Raw genomic sequence first — 22,381 nt, 5'->3', positions numbered from 1 at the left:
AAAAGCAGGTCACAAGTTTCCAAGTAGTTAATATTAGTAGGATATGAATTCAGCTTGAGTGGCTGTAAAGGAGGAAAGAAATGTGGTGATTCATTATCAGCAGGTAAAGATAAGACTCCACACTAGGCGTGTACTGACAAGGCCTTTAAAATCCATCAGCAGCATCTTGCACTGTGTTTACCCACCCATATAAAGAGCTGGTGACATGTAGGTTTTTGTACTAAGGTGACAAGCAGCATAAGCTTCCCAAACATGGAAAAATGTGTTTTTTAAATCTATGATTGTTCCATTGCTGCAAGTTTGGCAGTTATTTGAACATATAACTGAAAAACATCACGTAAAGCGGGTGTTGGCTCATATATATGGACACATGTACAGTATAAGGCCATCTAATAAAATCCTTAAAATACAGTTTGAGCCAAAAGCAAGTAAAATCATGCCTGTTCTGGTCTTTTATTAAAATAAGTCAGGCATAAACATACAAACATATACAGAAATGTACACATGTGTGACCGGTGGATTATCGTCGCGTGCGTTGTGTTATGCAGAGAACCAGACCTGGATGCATTTGGAGGTGCTCTCCATTTATTTCTGACAATAAAAGTGAAATAACAAATGATCCTCCGGTCAATCATCAATATACGCCCCTACACAAATCAAAGAACATAGGAATGTGTTAGCATGCCACAGCAAAAAGTTTTAGCTAGCGAGTAAGCAAAAAAAAATGTGCTGCATACCTCTCCCACGAAGTACAGAAACAAAAGGGGAGAGGTGAAGGCGGGAGGCATATTTTATAGAGAGGGACCCACAAAAACAAACGTAGGGGTACACGGACTCAAAGTCTCAGACGTCCCACATTGACTCTGGAGGCCTAACATGTCAGGTAAGGTTAAAACTAGTTACAGAATTTGTGTAATTATAACTAAAATTATATGGTGTATGACTCTGTTACACTGCTGTACAATTGACCCTGTTACACATGTACATCCATACACACAGGCCTACAGTTTAGATATGAACTGTGTGTACACGCATCTATGTAAATATATACAGAGACATACACATAGAATATACACACACGATGCACAAACTCAGACATACATGCTCATTATGCAGACTGGCCCCTGACAGAGTACGATTCTGTATTTAAAGGTCTGTTGGAATACTATAACTGACGCTTTAAGCATAAACCTTTTAATGGTGGAACCGGTGATGCTAATTCAAGTGTTGTACAAAGTACATTTCCATCAGAGAGAGTGGAGTACCTGTTTAAAGTAGGATAAAATGCACACATTCGGGTCCATCATACCTTATATTTATTGTACATGTGCTTCCTTTAAAGTACACACTCATGCTCGATGTGTGTTTGAATGCTGCAGCTTTGAATTATCTGACTCCTATAAAAAAAAGTCATGTAATCAACTGGGAGACCTCTAAAACTTGCTGTTCCATCGGCGGGACCTGGCCGCACGCGGCCTGACATACTGTACAGCGCGAGCCTCACCCCGCACGTTGTGCTGTGCAACGTGACCGCTATGTTACCATTCCTCTGTTACGTCGGCTGGACGCGCTTGGCTCCGCCCCTCCGTGTACCGAAAGTGTGTCACTGGGTTAAAGTGGCTCGAGCGGCCGGGCGGAGGGGCGGGGCCGACAAAAGGGTCACATGGGCGAGCCCACTATTGAGAACATTGAGTTCTCTTGACTAACCCGCAGTCACACACAACAAGGAGGGAGTTCCTCCGGCTCACACGTACGTACCAGACTTGTTTTCTTCCAGAAACTCGGACCTGCACATTATTTCCTGAAACGGGACCCTGATGAGCTTCGGTTCCATCGTTCGCCTCGTTGTTCGACAAGTTTAGCCTCCGTCGTTTTCGTGACTGTGGCAGAAGTCGTGACAGACAGTTGAGTTTAGTAAGATATCTGCTGGAGATTTTCCTTTTCCTCCAACGGAGATGCCTGAGGACATTGGAACAGCGAAGCCTGGTAAGAGGACAACATTTCATATAATGACAGCCGACATGAAATAGAATGATTGCAAGGTTTTAATGTTTTAAATGCATGCAGTGAGCTGAGACTTTGACTCAGCTTCAGTGATGATGTTAAAATTGTTCTCCATAGTGGTATAATTTAACCTTTTTACTGGTTTCACACATTATTATGTCAGGCTTTATTACGCCGTCACTCGGTAATAATGGTTGGAGAGGAAACTCAACACAGTGATTCGTAACCTACTTATGAAAACGATTTAAAACTCTCATTTGTGGCTTGAATTCCCTGATTGCATCACAATAATTCTTATTAAATAGTCTGAAAGCATAAAAAAGTATTTTTAGTAGCCCAGAACACAAATGAATGGTGTCCTGACATTGAAGGTTTTTTTCTTCCTGTTGTGCAGCATCATGATCGTCGCCAATGTGCCAAAATAAAGTGCCACATTTTTAGAAATTAAATTAGAAGATTGTCGTGCGCGTAAAGCGTCTTATAACCGTGTTATAGCGTGCTAAAACCGGGTTAGGAGTGCCAGTGCGGCGCTGCGTCGATGCTACATTTACATTTGACACAACAACACTGTTTATCTTCCCTGCTCCTGCTCACATGGACAGCGTAGCCTAGCCATGTGCCTGTGTGTGTACACGCTACCGAGAACACTCCTCTGATTGGTCGAGGGGCGTTCCTGTCCTCGCGCACGCTTCAGTTGGGCTCTTCTCTGATTGGCCGGAGCGGAGCCCGTGACGCAGGGCATTGCATAATCCGCGCGGTGCACAGCTCTCCCGACGCGAGGCTTCGCTGCAAGATACACGTGAGACGGGAAGAGACAGCAGCGACTGACCTAGATTTTTTTCGCCTCGCGCTTCGCTTTCACAGAAATTCATGACAGGTCCACGTGTGGGTGGGCCGTGAAAGGGAACAGTCATGGTTGGGGTTAGGTAATCATGTGCTGGTGCCTCTGAATTTAGGTGGTTTCAGAGTTCATGAAGGAAAAACACATTTCAACTTTTACACAAATATTCAAATAGAGACCCACAGATCCACAGTGGGCCTACGTTTTATTTTTAAATGGAAACTGACTGAGCAGGTTTTTTTTTTTTTTTTAAGTGCACTGCCCTTCTTCAGATGACTCAGTTTAAGAAGTCACTGGAACAGTTTAGTGTTAAGGTCTAGTGCTTTGCCCAAGGGGGCATGGATATTAAGCTTAAAATCATTGTTAGATTAACTTGAAATGTTAACATAATGAATAGCTTGATACTTTGACATCTATTTCATTGATCACTTGGTATGTCCCATCTCACATGGAAAGCTTCATTTTTGAACCATGGCCGCATGCTGTTGCTGGCCCAGCTGTTGATCCACCAAACTTGTAATTGCAGATTCTTGCAACAAAACAACCACCAGAGCTTTTTTTCAAGCCAAACATGTCATTACATAACCCACTGATGGATAGTTTCTCCTTTGCATTCTTTTGTTCCTACAACTGTTGTGTTGCCCCAGTGCTTCAGTGACCCTGTCTGGTCTTTGGTAAGCGGAGCACACTCCCATAGCATGGAGTCCCAGGCATGTTATGTAAGGTGTTATCCAATCAGCAATGACTGGAGGTGATAAAGCAGGTCAATCACAGCAGTGAATAAACCAACCAGGAAACACAGACAAGGGCGTGTCAGGGGCGCCGGTTCTTACTGTACTTACTGAGTTTGTTTATTTGGCATACAAGGCAAATTTTTTATTACTGTAGTTTTACCATTAACTCTGTTATCACCTGTGGCTCCTCTTTGCTTTGGCAGGTTTGACGATTGGTAGAGTTAAAAAAAAATGCATTGCGTTTGCTTAGGGCATCATTTCCATATTAGAACAGCAGTAGGACGAGTCTGAATGCCTACATTCATTTTCATTAAAAGAGCCATGAAAGAAAACTTAAATTATTTTCCCTCTTGGAAGTAATTCATGAGCTATAACCTGTCGCTGTCTCTCCCTCTCCACAGGAGGAGTCATTGCCTATATTTCCTCTGGCTCTGCCTCCAGCCCAGAGTCCTGTATGAGCACCAGCTCCAGCAGCGGATACCTTTCCACATCGCCGACTCTGTCTCGCCCTTCGCTGCCCAGCAGGGCCGTCGGCATGGTGGTGGATATCTCTCCGCCGGCCAAGAATGGCCACCAGCGTGGCCACGGCATGGAGAAGGCTGGACGCTCATCCACATCTGCCAAGAGCAGCATCACCAGTAAGCACAACACCAGAGTCCTGCAGTTTTTTGAAGTAATGTGCTAATGAGAAAAATCTTGCATATCTGATCAGGTGCATGTGACTGATTAATATTTGCGATTGCAGAAATCAACGGAATGGTGCTGTTGTGCAAGGTGTGCGGTGATGTGGCCTCCGGCTTCCATTACGGCGTCCACGCTTGTGAGGGCTGTAAGGTGAGACAAGTTCCTACAATGACGCATCGCCTCCCTGCAAGTTTCATTCATATGGTCTTGCTGACTGCTCACATGACTAATGCTCCTCATGGGGATCTTGTGGTTCCTTAGGGCTTCTTTAGGAGAAGCATCCAGCAGAACATCCAGTACAAGAAGTGTCTTAAGATGGAGAACTGCACCATCATGAGGATCAACAGGAACCGCTGCCAGCAGTGTCGGTTCAAGAAGTGTCTGGCTGTCGGCATGTCCAGAGACGGTGAGCAGTTCATTTAGTTCATTACTTCCAGTCAGCTGTTTGGATCATGATCCTGCGGTTCAATCAAAAAGCAAAACACATCCTGTTGATTGGTGTGAAGAGAGGTGCAACGGTGCAGCTGCCGTTTTCTGTCACGTGTAATTGATTTAGTCGAAACCTTGACAAGATCTAATGGCTGTCATTTTTTTTCTCAGCTGTGCGATTTGGCCGCATCCCAAAGCGGGAGAAGCAGAGGATGCTGCTGGAGATGCAGAACGCCATGAACAACATGATGAGCAACAACAGTCAGCTGCACAGCATGCTGCACGGCCACCAGAGCCCGTCACTGCCCATGGAGGCCATGAGCAGCGACGCCAGCTCCTCTGCCTCCTCCTCCTCTTCCTCGGCTTCCGATTCCCCATCGTGCTCGAATCCCTCCTCGCCGCAATGCCCCCAGGACTCAGAGTCCGTGACGTCCATGGACACCAACTCCAGCTCCGCCTCCTCCTGCGCATCAGACAGCGGCGAGGACGAGGCCGTCGTCACGACGAACAGGCAGCACCAAGATGCCTTCGCGTTCAGCCAGCAGAGCTCGCCGAGCCAGGACCAGGCCTCGCCCTCGCCGGTCACGGTTGCCCTGGAGACGGAGTGCGACAGCCGCATGGAGGAGCAACAGGAGAGCTGGAACTGCTGGAACAACAACGTGGTTGTAGGTGGTTATCAGCACAGCTCCTACGTTAACAGCCAACACGGCTCCAACACTGAGTACAGGGGGGAGAGTGGAGTTTACCAGCAGCAGCAGCAGCAGCTCAGCAGCGCCCCGAGCTGCGAACCATCAGAAGACAGCCAAAGACAGCACGAACTCAACACACAACCTGCCTCAAATGGTTTTAATGGACCAACCAGCTGTCTGAATAATAGAGCACACTTGGTGAGTAAATCATTTTTTCCATTTTTGAAATTCATACGGCGACTCTAAACTTAAGTCGGGCCCTGATCGACCTTCTGTCCTCATGGTTTTTCCAGGTCTGTCCGATGAACGCGTCACCGTACGTTGACCCCCGCAAGCCGAGTCAGGAGATCTGGGAGGAGTTCTCCATGAGCTTCACCCCCGCCGTGCGGGAGGTGGTCGACTTCGCCAAGAGGATCCCGGGCTTCCGCGACCTCCCCGAGCACGACCAGGTCGGCCTGCTGAAGGCCGGAACTTTCGAGGTAAGAGGGCGATCGAGCAAAACATAAACGCTCCCTGTTGTGCCGCGTTCACGCCCTCTGAATACAGGATCCGCTGTGGCTTTCCCAAACAGAGCAGACCGTCAGCTGTGTGTGCTGACTAATATTTGCTCTGATAACAGTTGGAATGGAAGTGACAGAGACTTCACAAATTCTCATTATATGCGAGTGACACATTACGTTCTTCTGGGAAAAGCTGAGATACTCACATTGTAGCTGTTTCTATTCAGATTATTCGTTGTGCGCAGGCCTGGCCGTGCTTTGCTTGAATGCAGATTTATCCAAACCCTTGGTTTCTTTGTCTTTTTTTTTTTTTTATCAGTGTTGCCCATTCCTCTTCTGCTCCTCAAGCACTGACTGAAGATACTTTGCAACTTTTAATGAAATTTTCTTCAGGATGAGGCGGTAGAAAGTTTGAATTAGCAACATTCCCTCAGGACACTTAGGAATTGGGCAATGCTGCATTTAAATGGATTTTTAAAATTTTAAATATAGATAAAAGACAGACAAACAAAAGTTTCACATCATAAAGCCACTGTCAGAGTTATTTTACGTACAGCATTAAAGACTTGTTGACTTGGATCTGCTAACTTATCAGAAGATGTCTGAGTCTGTGTTTCCCCGCTCAAATCAAACCATCAACTAAAAACCCTCTCGCCTCCCGTCTCTCGACTCCCAGGTGCTGATGGTCCGATTCGCCTCTCTGTTCAACGTGGTCGAGCGGACGGTGACCTTCCTGAGCGGGAAGTGCTACAGCCTTGACACGCTACGGTCGCTGGGCGCCGGCGAGCTGCTCAACTCCATGTGCGAGTTCAGCGAGAAGCTGGCGGCGCTGCGGCTCGACTCAGACGAAATGAGCCTGTTCACGGCCGTGGTGCTCGTCTCAGCTGGTGAGAAGACTTCAGTCACGATGTGTTGTTATTACGAGGCTTAGAACAAACCCAGAGCAGCACATGTCTGAGCCGCTCTGTTAAAACGAATGAGTAAACACACAGAATGTACATAAACACCGCTAGACGACAGATGATGTTAAACATTATTGAAGCCCTGTTCTGTCCTCCAGCATTAATCTTGACCCCCTTTGTGTTGTGGCCCAGATCGCTCAGGAATCCAGGACCTGAACTCAGTCGAGGCCCTGCAGGACAAGCTGATCCGGGCCCTGCGAAACCTGGTGATGGAGAACCACGGCGAAGAGTCGGCCACCACCTTCACCAAGCTGCTCCTCAAGCTTCCCGAGCTGCGCTCGCTCAACAACATGCACTCAGAGGAACTGCTCTCCTTCAAAGTTCACCCCTGAAAGCTTCCTAACGGGGCACATCCGCGCCCTCCACCTTATCCACACACCTCCACCGGGACTTGCCTCGTACTGCCCCCTCGCCCGCTGTATTCGACCAACCCAGTTGTGTGTTTGTTTCTAGAATGTACTGAAAGTTATTTTTTATTCTATTTTTGTTAAGAAGACCGCGTTGGGTCTGAAGAGAGAAGAATCTAAAACTGTACTGTATTTATAGAGGAGACAGCTTACGCTTGTTGCACACAAACACACACGAGTGCACGTGTGTCAGAGGTTCTTAGTTTTGCAAAGCTGGAGGCGCTTTTATTCTTTGAGAGGACGAGGAGCACTTAACTGGCTTCATGAAACGAGTAGAAACCAATTAGTCGATCCAAAAGCCATTTAATTCCAAAGTGTACTCTGTGACGAGCGGGTGAATGTGAGACAGTATAAACGTACGTACTGCATGTTTGTTTGGTCCGAGATTTTGACTGATACGTGTCAGCGAGAAAGGCAAGCTATCGGAAAATGTATTGAAGAATGTGTGACGATCGCTGCTAATGCATGGCTGTACTTAATGCGAACAACTATTACTTGGATCTTCTCCCCTTGCCTCAGAGAGCATCAGTTCATTGTTGTACAGTGTTGTACGTTTTCTTTTTATTTAACTGTTTTTTTTTTTTTTACACGTTCGAGTCTTTGTCAGCTGCCTGCACACTGCCTGGTGATTTCTGGGGGGAGTCGATGACGCCGTTGTCAGTAACACTACATTTGCACATGTTCTGGAGCAGAGAAACCCAAGTAACACGAAATCCACAAATAGCGTGACACAGCATCATGTACACAAAGTCACACTCAAGTGTTTTTGCTGTTTTCCCACTCTCTGGTTTTTATGACTTTTTTTTTTTTTAACTTTGTGTGCTTTCAGCATAGCACTGAATTGACACTTGTTTTTGTTATCCGTTTTGTTGGAATATCACTTTCTTTGACTGGCAACACTGCCATCTGTAAATAACTCTATAAATATATATATAAATATATAAATATCTGATGAACATAGAATATAAATATGATATAGTATGAATAAATACAAGTTAAGAATACTCTGGTTTGTGTTTTTATTGATATCCGAGTGTTCTGAATGAATGAATGAATCGACTGACAGCACAGATGAGTCATCAGAGTGGCTGTCGTTCACCACTAGGTGGAGCTGTTTGCACACAACCTCCTGATGTCATTGTGGAAACGTCCCTCTCCCACTTGAAAACCACTTTGTCTTTGCAAATTGCTGCATGATATAAATGAGCTTAGAGCCTATTGATCCAAGAGGCCCCTACAGAGTGACTTTCTATCACATGCATACATTTGAAATCAGCTGAGCGCAGATAAAATCTGTTTTGAAGAGGAAACTAAACTGAAAGCTGTTGTCTCACACGGGAATCTATCAGATCTTAGTGTTACAATGTGTCTTGCATGCAGCAGAATTACATCTGTGCACACACACACACACGCAAGTTATTATTCTCTATAATGATGATGATAGCTTTTCACACTATTGGCATTATCTGAACCAGCTCCATGAGTTCGTCACCTGGAATGTTTTTCAGTTAACAGGTGTGCCTTGTTAAACGTTGATGACTGGAATTTCTTGCCTTCTTAATGTGTTTGAGACCAGCAGCTTGTTATGCAGAAGTAGTGCTGGTATACAGTGAAGCTGTCATCAAAGCTAAAGGTGACTACTCTGAAGAAGAGATATATACACACAGAGAGAGAGAAGCACATACGTGCACATACACTGCTCTGATATTAAACTATGAGCACAGTTTTATTTCTGCATTTCCACAAAGGTTCAGTGTTTTAACAGGAGCACGTTGTGTTTGTATGCAAAGCTCTGCAAATGTAAATTGATGGAAATTGCTGCCGAACATTAATGAGTTTAGAGTCCAACGATCCATGAGCAGAACAGCCTCGTTCAGCTGCAGGTCATTTCAAATCCAGTTTCAACAGAATCCTCAGTAAAACGTCATGAACACTGTTCAACGCTGCACTCCTCCCCGCATTTTAACTACGAGGCTGTTTGTGTTGGAACAAGCTTCTAGATATATCCTGATCGTTTTATGTAAACCCAGCTGCAGCACATTTTCATACATGCTTTCTCTCCCTGAATGACATAACATACAGGCCAACATTTCTGTCTGGAGCCAGTGGTGGAGGAAGTATTCAGATCCTTTACTTCAGTAAACAAGGCAATACCTCAATGGAAAAATACTCCATTACATGCACAGGTCCTGCATGCAAAATCTTACTCAAGTACAGCTGCATTTACTTTGATGCAGAGAAATGGCCCCTCTGTAGCATTTTGCTATGTTAGTTTGTCAAAGCTAATTTTAACTTCATCATATTTCATAAACTGATCACGTTTTGTATAAAATGTGAAAAGAAATTAGACTGAATCTGTAAAAAGTACAATATTTCCTACTGAACTGTAGTGAAGCAGAGGTAAAATCAGATACTCAAGCTTGAGATACCTGAGCAGATTTACTTAGATTCCACCACATCCTGGAGAATTTAGGCCCAGACACAACACGACTGCTGCAAACTAAATAAGGGGAATATGGACACATATGAAATGAAATGCCACATAACGACTGACACCAGCTCTGTAAGCTTCCATAAACATGTAAGCATAAAGACCACACTGAGGAGTCCATGAATAAAGTAAAAAACACTTCCTGTGATGTGGCCACAGCTTGTTTTCTGCTCCTTTTCAAAGCAGTGCAGATGGATGATGCCAGTTGATTACATTCATCACAGTCTGACTAATGCCTAAAGATTGAAATGGTCTAGTCTGAACAGCGCTTCATTAGACCTGTCTGCACATGCAGTGAATAGAGGCGACAATCGAGCACAGAGCGTGCAAAGTGAAAACACCTGCAGCAGTTCAGCCATGACTTGCTTCATTCTACATGTAGTAGAACGAGGTGTGTGTTCAAAGCTCAGCCTAAAGGTAACACAGCTCGATGTCGCACGGGTGCACACAGTTTGATCGGTGTGTTTAGGTCAGTTTCTTCTCCACAGAGGATTTAACATGACTGGATCGTCTTTGTATTCAAATCTCTTTAAATGAATCATTTAAATCCAAGTGGCCACACAATGCCAGCATCCACTCGGAGCTGCTGCTGATGGAAATGTGCCAGTCAGACAGAAAAGTTGTGGAAAAATCCCAGAGAAACATTGATGTCTTTAATAATCTTTTCTGCAACAGATCTCTCTCTGCCAATTGTTTGTTCCCTGAAGGGTTCAGTATATTTTTGTAAACAGGTTTTCTTGTAAACCACTTTCCTGTTTGCATTCAGTGTTACTCACCAAAACACATACTGTGCATTGTTGACATCGGCCCATAAACTGCACAGCTTACCTTTAATTGCTACTGATTTGTGTGATTTCTTCACGTGAAGTCAGACCAGTTGCAAACGTCAGATCATTTGCATTCGAAGTTTTGCAGATGATTCATTCAAATGTAACTGACCACACAGCAATCACTTCACTCAGGTCTAATGATGATGCAAATGAGCTCATCAAAGAGAGAAGCTCTGGCGAACATGAATCTCCACTCTGATGTTTTAATGCGATTGGAATTAAAAAATAATAATTTTAAAAGTTTTAAAACATTCAGTTCTTAATAAAGTTTTATTTAACACTGATGCCAGACGACATGTATTTGCTTTCTTGTTGAGAGTTAGATGAGAAGATTGATACCGCTCTCATTGCTTTATGTCCAACATGAAGCTACAGCTGGAAGCCAGTTAGCTTAGCTTAGCATGAAGACTGGAAGCAGATGGCAACAGCTAGCCTGGCTCGGTCAGAGCTCTGTCAAAAAGTTCCAAAACAGCCTACCAGCACCTCTAAATTTCACAAATCAACATTATATCTTGCGTATTTCGCCAAGCTAGCTGTTTACCCCTGCTTACAGTCTTTATGCTAAGCTAAGATAACTCTCAGCGAGAAGGCAAATATGTGTATTCGATTTTGGGGAAGAGCAGAGATGTTTCTTATCTCGTACAGATGCACATATGTAGATTGGACAAAGCTAAATGACGTCTGCTGGTAGGATCTGCGAAAAGGTGGGGCTTCCTGCCAGCGAGGGCGCGTCACACCTTTCTCATCCAATCTGCTCGTTCAGAGTCGATCAATCATTGTGCTCATTTGCATTGTGACATAAAAACAGCCTCAAACACCAAGTCAGAACTGAAGAGGGCCAGCAGCTGCTCATCTTTGCCAACTGAGGAAATTTGAAGTCTGGTAAGTCGATGTTTTAGCAGATGTGTACGATAGCAGTCAAAGGTAAACAACAAAGGATCTCATTAACGTCTTCTAAATGTGCTCTGTTGTCATTTCGTCCACAGTTGATCAAAGTCGGCATGGACGAGGCTGTGATTGTGATGCTTCTGCTGACAGGTGAGTTAGATTTTATGTGACGGTCGGTCAGTGATGTGAGGTGTGCAGGTGCTAAACCTCTAGACACCAAGCGCAGAAATAATTATGTATTATTTGTATTAATACATCGTAAACAATAATGAAGGTGGGAGTTTTCTATATTGGAAATATTTTATGTTAAATCAGCTGCTCCTGTAGAAGAGTCACTGGATTTTAGAAGCACAAAATACGGACAACATAAGGATTAATTAACCATAGATGGAATATGTGACTTTCAGGAAACGGTTTATTTTTAGTTTATGACCCATTAAGCTGCAGATTAAACCACATTTGGTGTGTTAACAAATTTATTTACAGCAGCAGGATGGTGAATGCAGGATTTTTTATCTATATATGCTCCTTTCATACCCACTCATGATACTATCACCTGTTAGCAATCAACCTGTTTACCTGTGAAATGTTCCAAACAGGTGTTTTTTTGTTGCTCAAACTTGTTTGAAATGCGTTGCAGCATTAAATCCATATTTATGAAGCTGATGAGTTAAAACATTAAATAATTTGCCTTTGTACTGTTTTCATTTGAATATGTTAAAAGGGATTAGCAAATGATCACAGTCTGCTTTATTAAAGTTTCACCGAGCGTCCAAGCTTCTGTGGAATCAGCGTTTTACTTATTTCATAGCAAAAACACATTTTAATTTGAGCAGTAAATTCCAAGAAATCCCTCCCTCCTCAGGGTTCTTCGTCCCCTCTGCTTCCTCTCCAAACATCTACTACTTTATCAGACAGAAGATGAGTTGGGATGAAGCACAAGTCTACTGCCTCTCTGAGCACACCCAAATGGCCCAAATACACAACATGGAAAACGTGACCACAATCATGAACACTCCAGCCGGGGGATACGCAGACAAGGCCTGGATTGGATTGTTCGAGAACACTGCAGACTGGACGTGGGTGGACGGACAGCCAGCCACATATTCCATGTGGAGCCCCGGTCAGCCAGACAACGTTAATGCAGATGAGTTCTGCGTCTGCTTGACTAACAACGGATCCTGGAAGGATTCCAGCTGCTCAGAAATGAAACCCGCTGTTTGTGTAATGGGTGGGTAGAAACCACGATTTGTGTAATTCAGTACAGTTTTCAGATTCTGGTACTTGAAGGCAGAATAAGTAGAATTTCCCTAATAAACAGCATATAGACTCATACCGAAATAATCTGAACTAAAAGTGTGTGGCAGTGTCAGAGACGCTGCATTTCCTTAGTTTGCTGTGCTCAGGATGTTTCTAATGGTGTGTAGGCCATCCTTAGAGGGCAGCCGTGGCCTAGAGGTTGGAGAAGTGGCTTGTGACCGGAGGGTCGCCGGTTCGATGTGCCCTTGAGCAAGGCACTCCACGCGCGCCTGATGTGGCAGTCCACTGCTCCTGTGTGTCTCACTGTTTCAGTAAATCAGTGATGGGTGAAATGCAGGGACTAATTTCCCAGTTTGGAATTAATAAAGTGAATAAAATAAAATTAAAAAAATTAAAAAAATTAGCCCTCAGCCAATAAGAGCGCGCAGGGTGTGAGGGCGGGACTCAGGTGCCAGATCATAAGCAGAGTCCAGGAGGAGGGTTGAGCCGAGAGGACGACTTTGAATGTGGGGAAATGTACTTTTTACTCCGCCAGTTTCATCTGACAGCTGCTCATCCATTGGAGATTCAGAGCAGTGTGCAGGATTTAGTGGCATCCAGTGTTGAGGTTGCAGATTGAGACCAACTTAGCAGGAACCAGAAAATGAGATATGACAGAACTTCTTTCATGTAGAAAAACACTTTTGTGCCACACATGTTCAGCATACACTGTAAAAATAATAATATACAGGACACACAGCACAAGATATGCAATGTTGATTAAACATTGGTGGCTCTCTAAATTTGGCACATTACCTCATGCTGCTGGATCCAGATTTTGGAGGTCCTGGATGAAAATAATGAAGTTCTTTAAATTATTGAGGACTTCGAAGTGCAAAAACACTCATTCTGCTCTGGATTGTAAACCGGTGTTACAGTAGAATATCTTCCCTCATAAATGATCTTTGACATCTTCAGACCTCAGCTTGCACATAGCTGACAAAGAGGACAGTGACTGAGTGACCTGCCATCAAGTTACTCACAGAATTAACACTGATTAGCAACAGCTGGGGGCACAACGTATATATTGCACTGCTAATACTTGTTCAGTTTTTCTATGCATTAGTTTTGGTACTGCCCTGTGTATAACTATTTCTTCCACCTCTGTTGAGACAGAGGATTCATCTTACACCATTACTATGAATCAAATGACGTGGACAGACGCCAAAACCCACTGTGAAGAGCAAGGTGCAATTCTGGCCACTTTCCCTGATGAAAAAACCAGCATCCAAATTGACGGGAAAACTGTCGAAGCGTGGATCGGCCTCAGCAGGCCGAAGCTCTGGTACTGGTCAGAAACCGGAGAAAACTACAAATTCACAAACTGGCAACCGAAACAGCCCGACAACCTGAACGGAGAAGAAAACTGTGCAGCCGTCGTGGTGAAAGACGGAACCTGGACTGACGAGCAGTGCAACACAACGTTACCTTTCTTCTGCTATGGCGGTACGAATCACTCAAACACTTGTAACAAAGCTTGAGTTAGATGCCAGATGTGACGTGCTAACACACAGCGTGGAAGACGAGTTGATCCAGCTGAATACAGAGTGAGCCTCAGTGGGATTAAAACTGTAATTTTACAGTTTACGTGCTTCTTGCTCCGTGTTTTGGAAATCTTTTTGTTGTCAGGCGCTCGTTGTGCAGGCAGTCCTGTGACATCTTTAATTCTGGATTTTATCTTTAGTGTTTTCTCCATTTTTTTGCTGCTCATTCTGCAGCTGGCCTGCAACTAGTGATGGTTTTTAATATTGAATAATTAGCCTGTTATTGTCTCAATCAATGCATCATTGATAAAATAGCCAAATAGCCAATGTGATAACATCAAGTCCAAAATTCCCAAAGTATTGATTTTACTATCACATGGGATTAAGAATAGCAGCAAATCTATTCTTTTATCTATTTTCTATCCATGATCTAAGCTAGAACTGAGGAGTGTTTGGCATTTTGTTATTCAAAAATCACTTCAGTGATTAAATGGAAACGGTTATTGTCTGTTGTTTGTGACCCTCTGCAGTCTACAAGTCAAGGAAAACAGTGGTGAGGATGAAGATCCAGTCCAGCGCAAACCTGGAGGATCCAGCCCACAGTGCCAGCCTGCAGCAGCAGGTACAGTGTGTGTGTGTGTGTGTGTGTGTGTGTGTGTGTGTGTGTGTGTGTGTGGGTGGGTGTGTCTCCAGACTGTGATCAGGAAACTTCTGTTCTGTACTCACTGTACTCAGCTGCTGCCAAACAAAACTCAGGAACTCTGGTCTGAGTCTGGTTTTGACTTATGAAAAATCTACTTCGAGCGATGTCTTTGTGCTTTTTTAGTTGCATGCAGCATTTGCTAACTGGGGAGCAGCTGACTTCAAACTGACTTGGAAGCAACTGCCAGTGAAGCAGGCAGCGAGCAGTGATGATTGACAGGTACACACAATGAAACTCTCACACACACACACACACACAATGAGCCTTCTCTAAATACCAACATGCTTTTGTTTTGTTCCATTTAGATTTAGCTTGTTGACCCGGTGACAGCAGCTCCCAGAACGATGCAACGCGACACGGTTCATCAGCCTGGACATGAACGTTCTGAATAAATCCAACACAAAAAGCAGCATCTGTAATGAAAAGATGCAGCTTTTCTGATTTCAGTTTTGAACGACTTTTCATGACACATCACGTGTGACTTAGAAGCAATATATAACTTTCTTTTTTTCAGTATCTACAGCTGCTTTTATTGTACATCTTCATAGTCTGGTAATATTTTATATCTTTCTTGTAGTCAACAAATCTCCCCTGATTGTACTGACAAACATAGTGTGTGTATCCAGAGCTTCATATAGCTTCTCTTTCTGAGCCGCAGAGCTCCATTGTTGTCCAAAAACAACTAAAAACACGTCAGCGAGCCACACTGTTGCACTGAGGGACCACACACACACAATCCTGCTGTTGTAAATACTCACCACGGCAAAAACTTTGTATTAATCTACGACGGAAAATAATCCCCAACAAATGCGTTATTTTTCTAATGTTTGAGTGATGTTGCTAAAAACTATGGACAAACCCAAAAACAGAAGAAGCTGATCTGGTGCTTTTAGTGTGCACGTGAAAAATAAAACTCACACTTTGATGTTTTAAAATGACAAGTTGCTAATTGTTATTTGTGATGTTGGTGATGAGAATGAGAGCAAAGTTACACACAACACATACAATACACACCATGAAGGCAAATGCAGCAGCAGCAGAGACGCTGCGAGTTCATTTACATTAGATTTTACTGGTTTGAATAAGAAATCATCTCTCAAAGATTTGTTTCCTCGGGTCCTGTCTTTTAGTGTTGGTGTTCAACAATCATATATGGGCGTAAAGCTGGGGTGCCCACATAACCTCAGTGAATTTCTGTGTCTTTGGAAGGTCATAAATCTCACCTTTAAATGAGGAGGAGGTTTAAGAAAAACTTAACAACCAATGTTTTTGTCACCGCTCTCATAGCTCAGTTTTCAGTAAAAAGTTTTCCTCCACAATACTTTCATACTCCATACTTAAATTCTGAGGTGCTGCTCTGTTATGGTGGTCTGAAACAGGTCTGCTTAATGTCCCCACAGTCGAAACTAAACACACAGAGGCAGCATTCGGTTTTCATGCACCTCATATCCAGAACAAACTCCCACAAAGCTTCTGCTCAAGGTGAAAAGTCAAGGTTCATGCACTGTTATTTTTATCCTCCTGTTTGAATCTATTATCCTGCTTTAGCTATTTTACTCTTTTAAGTCCCATTAAATTAACTAACTGCGCCTTTTTAATGCCTCGTGTTCCTCTTCTTAAAGCCCTTGTATGTAAAGCATGCTGAATTGCCTCGTTGTTGCAGATGCAATAAAAACACTCAGGGAAAACTTGCCTTCCCCTGAGTGGCCACAATCGCTAAATGCAGCTGTAACAAAGGCTGTGAAAGAGTTTGAGAGTGGCCGCTTAACCTGAACAAACAAAACTAAATAAGAAAAAAGGGACTTTTTTATGAACTGTGCTAAGATAATGGTCTGCAAGGGGCGGGATATGTATGATGTAGCCAACTCACAAAGAATGACTTCTCCCAAAGTCATGCTTTGCATATGAAAATAGTGTCATGCGCCATGCTTTATGTCTCTAATGGGACTCTTATCAAAATGTAGCCTCACATGTGCAACAGTCTGTCTGTCTGGAGGACGTCAACCTTATAACAACTTTCTACAGCTGGATTTTAAACTTGTAAGTAAACTTTTCTATAAGGAATGAGTAAGATGCTTAGAAAACCATTGAACCTTTACAATGAACAAGGACTGTAAGGGAATAATTACCCAGCTGTGACAGCTGCACACTGAACTGCTTCGAGTTTTAAAATGAAGCTTTTTAAGGTCTGCTCGTGTTTTTTAATTAATATTGAAACAAAACTGCTGGAATCTGATTTTTTTTAATGAGACAATCAGGTCACACGTTGTAAAGACATCTAAACGGAGACTGAGATAACTTTGCTTTACATATGAATGTTATTTTAACAGTGTTTCAGTGAGGTTTCTTAAATAGGAAGCAGGAACTAATTTATCCACATCAAAGTGATGCTGAAAGTTTTTCAGTCCTATTTTAAAACAAGTTGAATCCAGTTTCAGTAATGACTTATTTGGACCTGCAAATCACTAGAATCAGGATTACTGAGCACCACCAAACACAGTAAATGGTCCCAGAGATACAAAGTAAACCACTAATGTGTCTTTGCACTTGCTTTGTTGTGTTTACGGCTCCTCTCTACACAACTTCCACAAGCACACAGGTCTTTTCACTTATCTTCTAATTAGACCTTTTGCTTGGCGTGTGACACCTCCCCCCTTCTCCAGATAATTTTGTTGCATCTTTATCACACCTGTCCGTTCAGGAAGTCGGGTGACCTTAAAGAAACTTCCAACCTGCCCTGGTGTTAACGAAAGCAGAGGTCCAAATCACACACCTGTGAGAGCACGTGTGATCAGACATGGACTGTTACGCGACTCTGATTCTTCTGCTCTTTGGTAAGGTCAAGGATGTCATTTGCATAATTTCACGGATGAAATGTGGGTTTTGGTTTTCAATTCAAATGACCTGCACCCTGCTACTGTAAGCTTGTTGTGTCGTAACGTGTCAAAGAGGCCTAAAGGTAAAACCAGTCAAAGATTGATGCACTGATAAACAAAAAAGGATGATTTATTATTATTATTATTATTATTATTAGTAGTAGTAGTAGTAGTAGTATGTGCTTTTATATCATGTGTCCTGAATTCAAAACTATATCTTAAAAGTATCCACTGAGCTGCTCAACCAGCTTTCACTGAGAAAGGAAAAAAATTTCCTGTTTATTTCCCCTAGAAGACATTTTTTCTTATCACAAACAGGAATCTTTTTCTTCCTCGCTTCATTTGGGGAACCTGCAGACCACCAGACTAACTTTTCGTGTGTTTTTTTTTTTTTTTTTCATTTCTTGGCAGAAATAAACTGTCATACTGAATCAATACTGGCCAGCACATCGTTTAGGTGGACATTCACCACAGTGAAGCCTAACATTAATGTAGTGAAATATAAACAGTGACAGTTGTCAGGCCATGAATTATACCAATGTTTCTGGATAATAAATTCATGGTTTTAAATTGTATTAATGCATGCACTAAACACTAACTATGCCCTGTACCCTCAGGATTTAGCTCCGGCTCCGGCTCTCTGATCCCCCTGAGAGAGTTCTACTACGTTAACTTGGCAGTGAACTGGGCCGATGCTCAGCATTACTGCAGAGAGAAGTACACTGACCTGGCGACCATCGAAAGCATGGATGATATAAGCAGGCTAAAACCTGATTTCTCCTATACATGGGCATGGATAGGACTGAAGGACGACCCAGAATCCTGGAAAGGAGACTTGGGCAATGATTCAAACTCCTGGAGATGGTCAACGACTGGTGAAACGAGCAAAACTGGTTACCAGAGCTGGGATGTGAACGAACCAAACAGTAAAAAAGCCAATGAAAACTGTGTGTTGATGGCCAATGATGGAAAATGGCGGGATGCCAACTGTCAGTTTTCCTTGAGTTTTGTTTGTTACACTGGTGAGAAAAGATTTGACTTTATGGACATTATTTACTGACGTACTGACAGAATGCATTTGTTCACAGATGAATTTAAAGGAAAATGTCACAGCTCCAGGACTGAAGCTTTACAATGATTATGGTTATTTTCACTGATTAATACGCTGATTTTCCTAAAAAAAACGAACATTTTCGAGGCAAAGATAATATCTTCATAATGCGTGTTTTGTCCCACCAACAGCCCAAAAAGTTTTTCAGCACTGGTCTGAAACAAAGTTTGTTTTCCCTCCTCCCTCAAACACCAACAGGAAGATGGAGGCACCAAATGAAAAGTCCAAATGAGCCTTTGTTTCCCTTTGTAGAAAAAAAATCGATGCAGCATCACGTGGATCTTGATGTGGGCGGTTATTCCAGTAGTGTCTTGGTCTGCACTCACATTCAGGCATTTATATTGCCACAGTCCCATGTGAACCCCTCCTGGATTCAGATTGAACTGCGACTGTACACACTCTTTTTGCCAGCTGGCCTGTTGTGCACTTGCATCTGATTGGTAATTTGGTAACTCGGCTCTGCACAGCCGGTGGTGTTTATTCAGAAAAGGCATCACTCTGCAGTTTTAGTAGTCATTTACGGTTGTGCTTGTCCTGCATGTTCAAACCAGCTCTTAACTCAAACACAAGCACAAGGCCATCCCTGTGCTGGCGGCTGGCAGAGATACACAGATATGCTGCTCCAATATTAATCTGCCATGTACTGTGTGTTGAGTTTTATCTCTTTCAGTTTGGGATACAATTCTCCTTCTACTGCAGATTGAAATGCAATGTGGTTACGATGCTAACAGGTTAGACTAGTGAGTAAGTTACACACAGCGGCAGAAACTTTATTCATGATTAACACCTAACCTTGTGTGGTTTTCTGGACGCCGGAGCTTTAAACAACTACGCACAGACTCCACGTTTATACTTTGAGGTCAAAGTGTCATAGAATCGTAGGTTTGCAGCAGGTAACTGATCACACCACAAATACTACTGACTCTGTACAGCGTCTGCTACTTTTACACTTTACAGAAACTTTTTGTGCACATTTAAAAAAAACTGCTGACATTTTATACATTGTGCAAAAATGAAACCCAGCCGTACCTGTGAGTAGATCTGGCCTTGATGCGCAGAGAAGACAACCGTGACGCAACAACAGGAATCACTTAATTAAACTGGCTTCATTTCTGTTTATTGCAGTAACGAACCAGAATGAAAAAATCTACGTATTCATCCCAGATTTAAAAACGTGGACCTCCGCTCAAGCATACTGCAGAAAGCACTACACAGACCTGTCAATGATCGAGAACATTGTGGAAAACAAGGAGGTGTATTCTTTAAAATCCCCCACATCTTCCAGTTGGATCGGTCTGTACCGAGAGCCGTGGACTTGGTCCGACAACAGCCAAAGCACCTTCCGATCCTGGAGAGATACCAGCCCAAATAACTACTATGGCAACCAGTTCTGTATGGTCGAGAATGAGCAACATAAATGGGACGACGCAAACTGTCAAAGCAAGTACCCTTTCATCTGCCATCAAGGTGAGCTTTTCGACAAAATACAGAGATTCTTTTGGGTTTTATCGATCAAAGTTCAGAGTATGTGTCTCTTTGTTTTGTGACCGAACGTTTGTCTTACTGTTCAGTTTCAAAATTTAAGACCAGAGTGAGGATGAAGATTCAGACTGGCATTAACTTGACCAATCCAGCTACGAGCGCCCAGATCCTGCAGCAGGTAAAATCCTCTCTACGTCTCTGTTTTGATTTTGTTCAAAGATGTAAAATGAAGAAAAGGAAACTACAAATAGAGCTAAAAAGTACATGTCTTTTATTCCTCCTCAGCTAGGTGCAGTGCTAACAAGTCAGGGATGGACTGACTTCAGTATGCGATGGAAGATTCAGTCAAGAAAACAGGAGACGGAGAAACTCACAGAGCACCATTGCACCTCTACTTTTTAATTTATTTTTGTGTGTAAACCCACTCAATTATATGATTTTTTTTTTGGTTGTTTGAGTAATTTGTGTATGTAATACCACTGCAATGAGTCGAGGATAATATATTAGTATGAGATAATTGGCCTTTTGTTGTATGTAGCACACTGACCTGGTGATGTTTTGCACTTTTCTTTGTCTCAAACTGAATGTTTTGGGGTTCTGTTGAGACCAAACAGGACATTTGCATATCTTGACCTTGGATTTGAAAAAAATGTTAAGGATATTTATTTATTTATTACTATTTTCGGACATTTTACAGAGCAAATGATTAATCAAACAGCCAGTGTGGTTCAATACTACAAAAGTCAGAAATGCAACAGAAGGGCAACTGAAGAGCAGCCAAACAAAGTCTTTAATAAAATCTTTAAGAAAAAAGTTGCAACTAAAAAACGACTGCATTGTTTTGTAAATGCATATTTGTTGAACGACTGCAGTCGTCTGTAACTGCAGTGACAAATGCCTTAATAAGGCTGCGTCAGAGTGAACATATTAATGTATATTAATGAGATAAAATTGTGTTTGATTATACAGTATTGGACAGATTCCACCACGACCAATAAAAACTACTAAGGGAAGTAATTGCTGAATCTAAATAGAACCAATTCCAAAAAGTTGGGATGCTGTGTAAAACTAATAAAACAAAATGTGATAATTTGCTAATCCTTTTTGAGATAAACTCAACTGAAAGTTCATTGATTTTTGTAAACATCTGGTCATTCTGAATTTAATGCAGCAACATGTTTCAAACAAGTTGGGACAGGAGCAACAAAAGACTGAAGTGCAGAGCAGGCTGTGTGACCTGCATGCATGCATGACAGAAATGGAATGGAGGGTTATCAAGGTGTAATCAGAGTAGACGGGCTCCACGGGGACAAACCTCGGACACTATGAAACCTACAAAAGAATCCACCAACACTACTGTGGCCGCCACGTATGATGTTCCTGAAATCACAGTCTTTCATTAGCCTATGATGAAGTGCTTTAGTTACCTAAACCTCCCTCTGACTCTTGTGTGGTATGTAACTAATCATTCATTCAAAAAAACATTTACATGGCCATTGTTACAGCTGCGTGTGTTCCCTGTGCTATTAGTCCCTTCTCCTCTCCTGTCCTCTCCAGCTCTGCCCAGGTGTGCTTCATCTGATTACTGAATGAGGTGCACCTGACCTGGGACTGAAGTGCCTGATTCAGAAGGGAGGTTTCTGGCGTGGGGACTGCTGGTCTGGGATTTTGTGTTGCATTTTGACCTCATGTCTTTTGTTAGCTTTGATTTATTGTTGTGGTTGTTTGTATGTCTTTGTGTTAATAAATCCGACGGTTTGGTTTTGGTGTATCTCTTTTTTTGTGTTTCAGTTGGGTCAGTGGTAGAGTGTTGTCTGCCCCACTGGGCCCCCTGAGGGTTGGATGTAATCGTCATATTTAAACATAATGTAAAGAAGACAGGGCTGTTTACTGAGTAACCAATGTAGCCACTAATGTACAAGTATAAATAATAAATGCCAATAGAAGCTGAAAACTAAAACTGAAAT

The 22,381-nt window shown here is 42.7% G+C and overlaps 3 protein-coding genes across 3 annotated transcripts; all 3 read left to right on the top strand.

Moving 5' to 3' along the window:
- Positions 1-1,708: 1,708 nt before the first annotated feature.
- Positions 1,709-8,254, top strand: nr1d2a (nuclear receptor subfamily 1, group D, member 2a). Its single transcript, XM_041942993.1, has 8 exons — positions 1,709-1,986; positions 3,981-4,217; positions 4,325-4,413; positions 4,525-4,669; positions 4,864-5,579; positions 5,675-5,860; positions 6,558-6,768; positions 6,976-8,254. Exons 1-8 carry the CDS (start codon positions 1,956-1,958, stop codon positions 7,173-7,175), a joined length of 1,815 nt encoding a protein of 604 aa, XP_041798927.1. The 5' UTR covers positions 1,709-1,955; the 3' UTR covers positions 7,176-8,254.
- A 3,158-nt stretch (positions 8,255-11,412) lies between these two features.
- On the top strand, positions 11,413-15,817 carry LOC121610988 (C-type mannose receptor 2-like). Its single transcript, XM_041943337.1, has 7 exons — positions 11,413-11,453; positions 11,558-11,609; positions 12,325-12,690; positions 13,875-14,204; positions 14,773-14,864; positions 15,069-15,164; positions 15,251-15,817. The coding sequence occupies exons 2-6, from the start codon at positions 11,573-11,575 to the stop codon at positions 15,159-15,161; spliced, it is 918 nt and encodes a 305-aa protein (XP_041799271.1). The 5' UTR covers positions 11,413-11,453; positions 11,558-11,572; the 3' UTR covers positions 15,162-15,164; positions 15,251-15,817.
- Positions 15,818-16,707: 890 nt separating this feature from the next.
- Positions 16,708-22,087, top strand: LOC121610792 (C-type mannose receptor 2-like). Its single transcript, XM_041943074.1, has 6 exons — positions 16,708-16,985; positions 17,647-17,779; positions 18,439-18,843; positions 20,058-20,399; positions 20,504-20,592; positions 20,700-22,087. Exons 2-6 carry the CDS (start codon positions 17,743-17,745, stop codon positions 20,814-20,816), a joined length of 990 nt encoding a protein of 329 aa, XP_041799008.1. The 5' UTR covers positions 16,708-16,985; positions 17,647-17,742; the 3' UTR covers positions 20,817-22,087.
- The last annotated feature ends 294 nt before the right edge of the window (positions 22,088-22,381 follow it).

The sequence above is a fragment of the Chelmon rostratus genome, chromosome 8, assembly GCF_017976325.1.
Source record: "Chelmon rostratus isolate fCheRos1 chromosome 8, fCheRos1.pri, whole genome shotgun sequence".
Lineage (NCBI taxonomy): Eukaryota > Metazoa > Chordata > Actinopteri > Chaetodontiformes > Chaetodontidae > Chelmon > Chelmon rostratus.
Note: the sequence above shows the minus strand (reverse complement) of the source record. Positions and strands in the feature narration are given on the sequence as shown.

What these genes read in the sequence shown, in the direction of transcription:
- LOC121610792 (XM_041943074.1), top strand. Translation starts at nt 17,743, where the DNA reads ATGGACTGTTACGCGACTCTGATTCTTCTGCTCTTTG. An exon ending in GAGTTTTGTTTGTTACACTG is followed by an intron (nt 18,844 to 20,057) that starts GTGAGAAAAGAT and finishes TGTTTATTGCAG; the next exon opens with TAACGAACCAGAATGAAAAA. An exon ending in GCGCCCAGATCCTGCAGCAG is followed by an intron (nt 20,593 to 20,699) that starts GTAAAATCCTCT and finishes ATTCCTCCTCAG; the next exon opens with CTAGGTGCAGTGCTAACAAG.
- nr1d2a (XM_041942993.1), top strand. Translation starts at nt 1,956, where the DNA reads ATGCCTGAGGACATTGGAACAGCGAAGCCTG. An exon ending in CATTGGAACAGCGAAGCCTG is followed by an intron (nt 1,987 to 3,980) that starts GTAAGAGGACAA and finishes CCCTCTCCACAG; the next exon opens with GAGGAGTCATTGCCTATATT. An exon ending in TGAAGGCCGGAACTTTCGAG is followed by an intron (nt 5,861 to 6,557) that starts GTAAGAGGGCGA and finishes CTCGACTCCCAG; the next exon opens with GTGCTGATGGTCCGATTCGC.
- LOC121610988 (XM_041943337.1), top strand. Translation starts at nt 11,573, where the DNA reads ATGGACGAGGCTGTGATTGTGATGCTTCTGCTGACAG. An exon ending in TGTGATGCTTCTGCTGACAG is followed by an intron (nt 11,610 to 12,324) that starts GTGAGTTAGATT and finishes CTCCCTCCTCAG; the next exon opens with GGTTCTTCGTCCCCTCTGCT. An exon ending in GTGCCAGCCTGCAGCAGCAG is followed by an intron (nt 14,865 to 15,068) that starts GTACAGTGTGTG and finishes GTGCTTTTTTAG; the next exon opens with TTGCATGCAGCATTTGCTAA.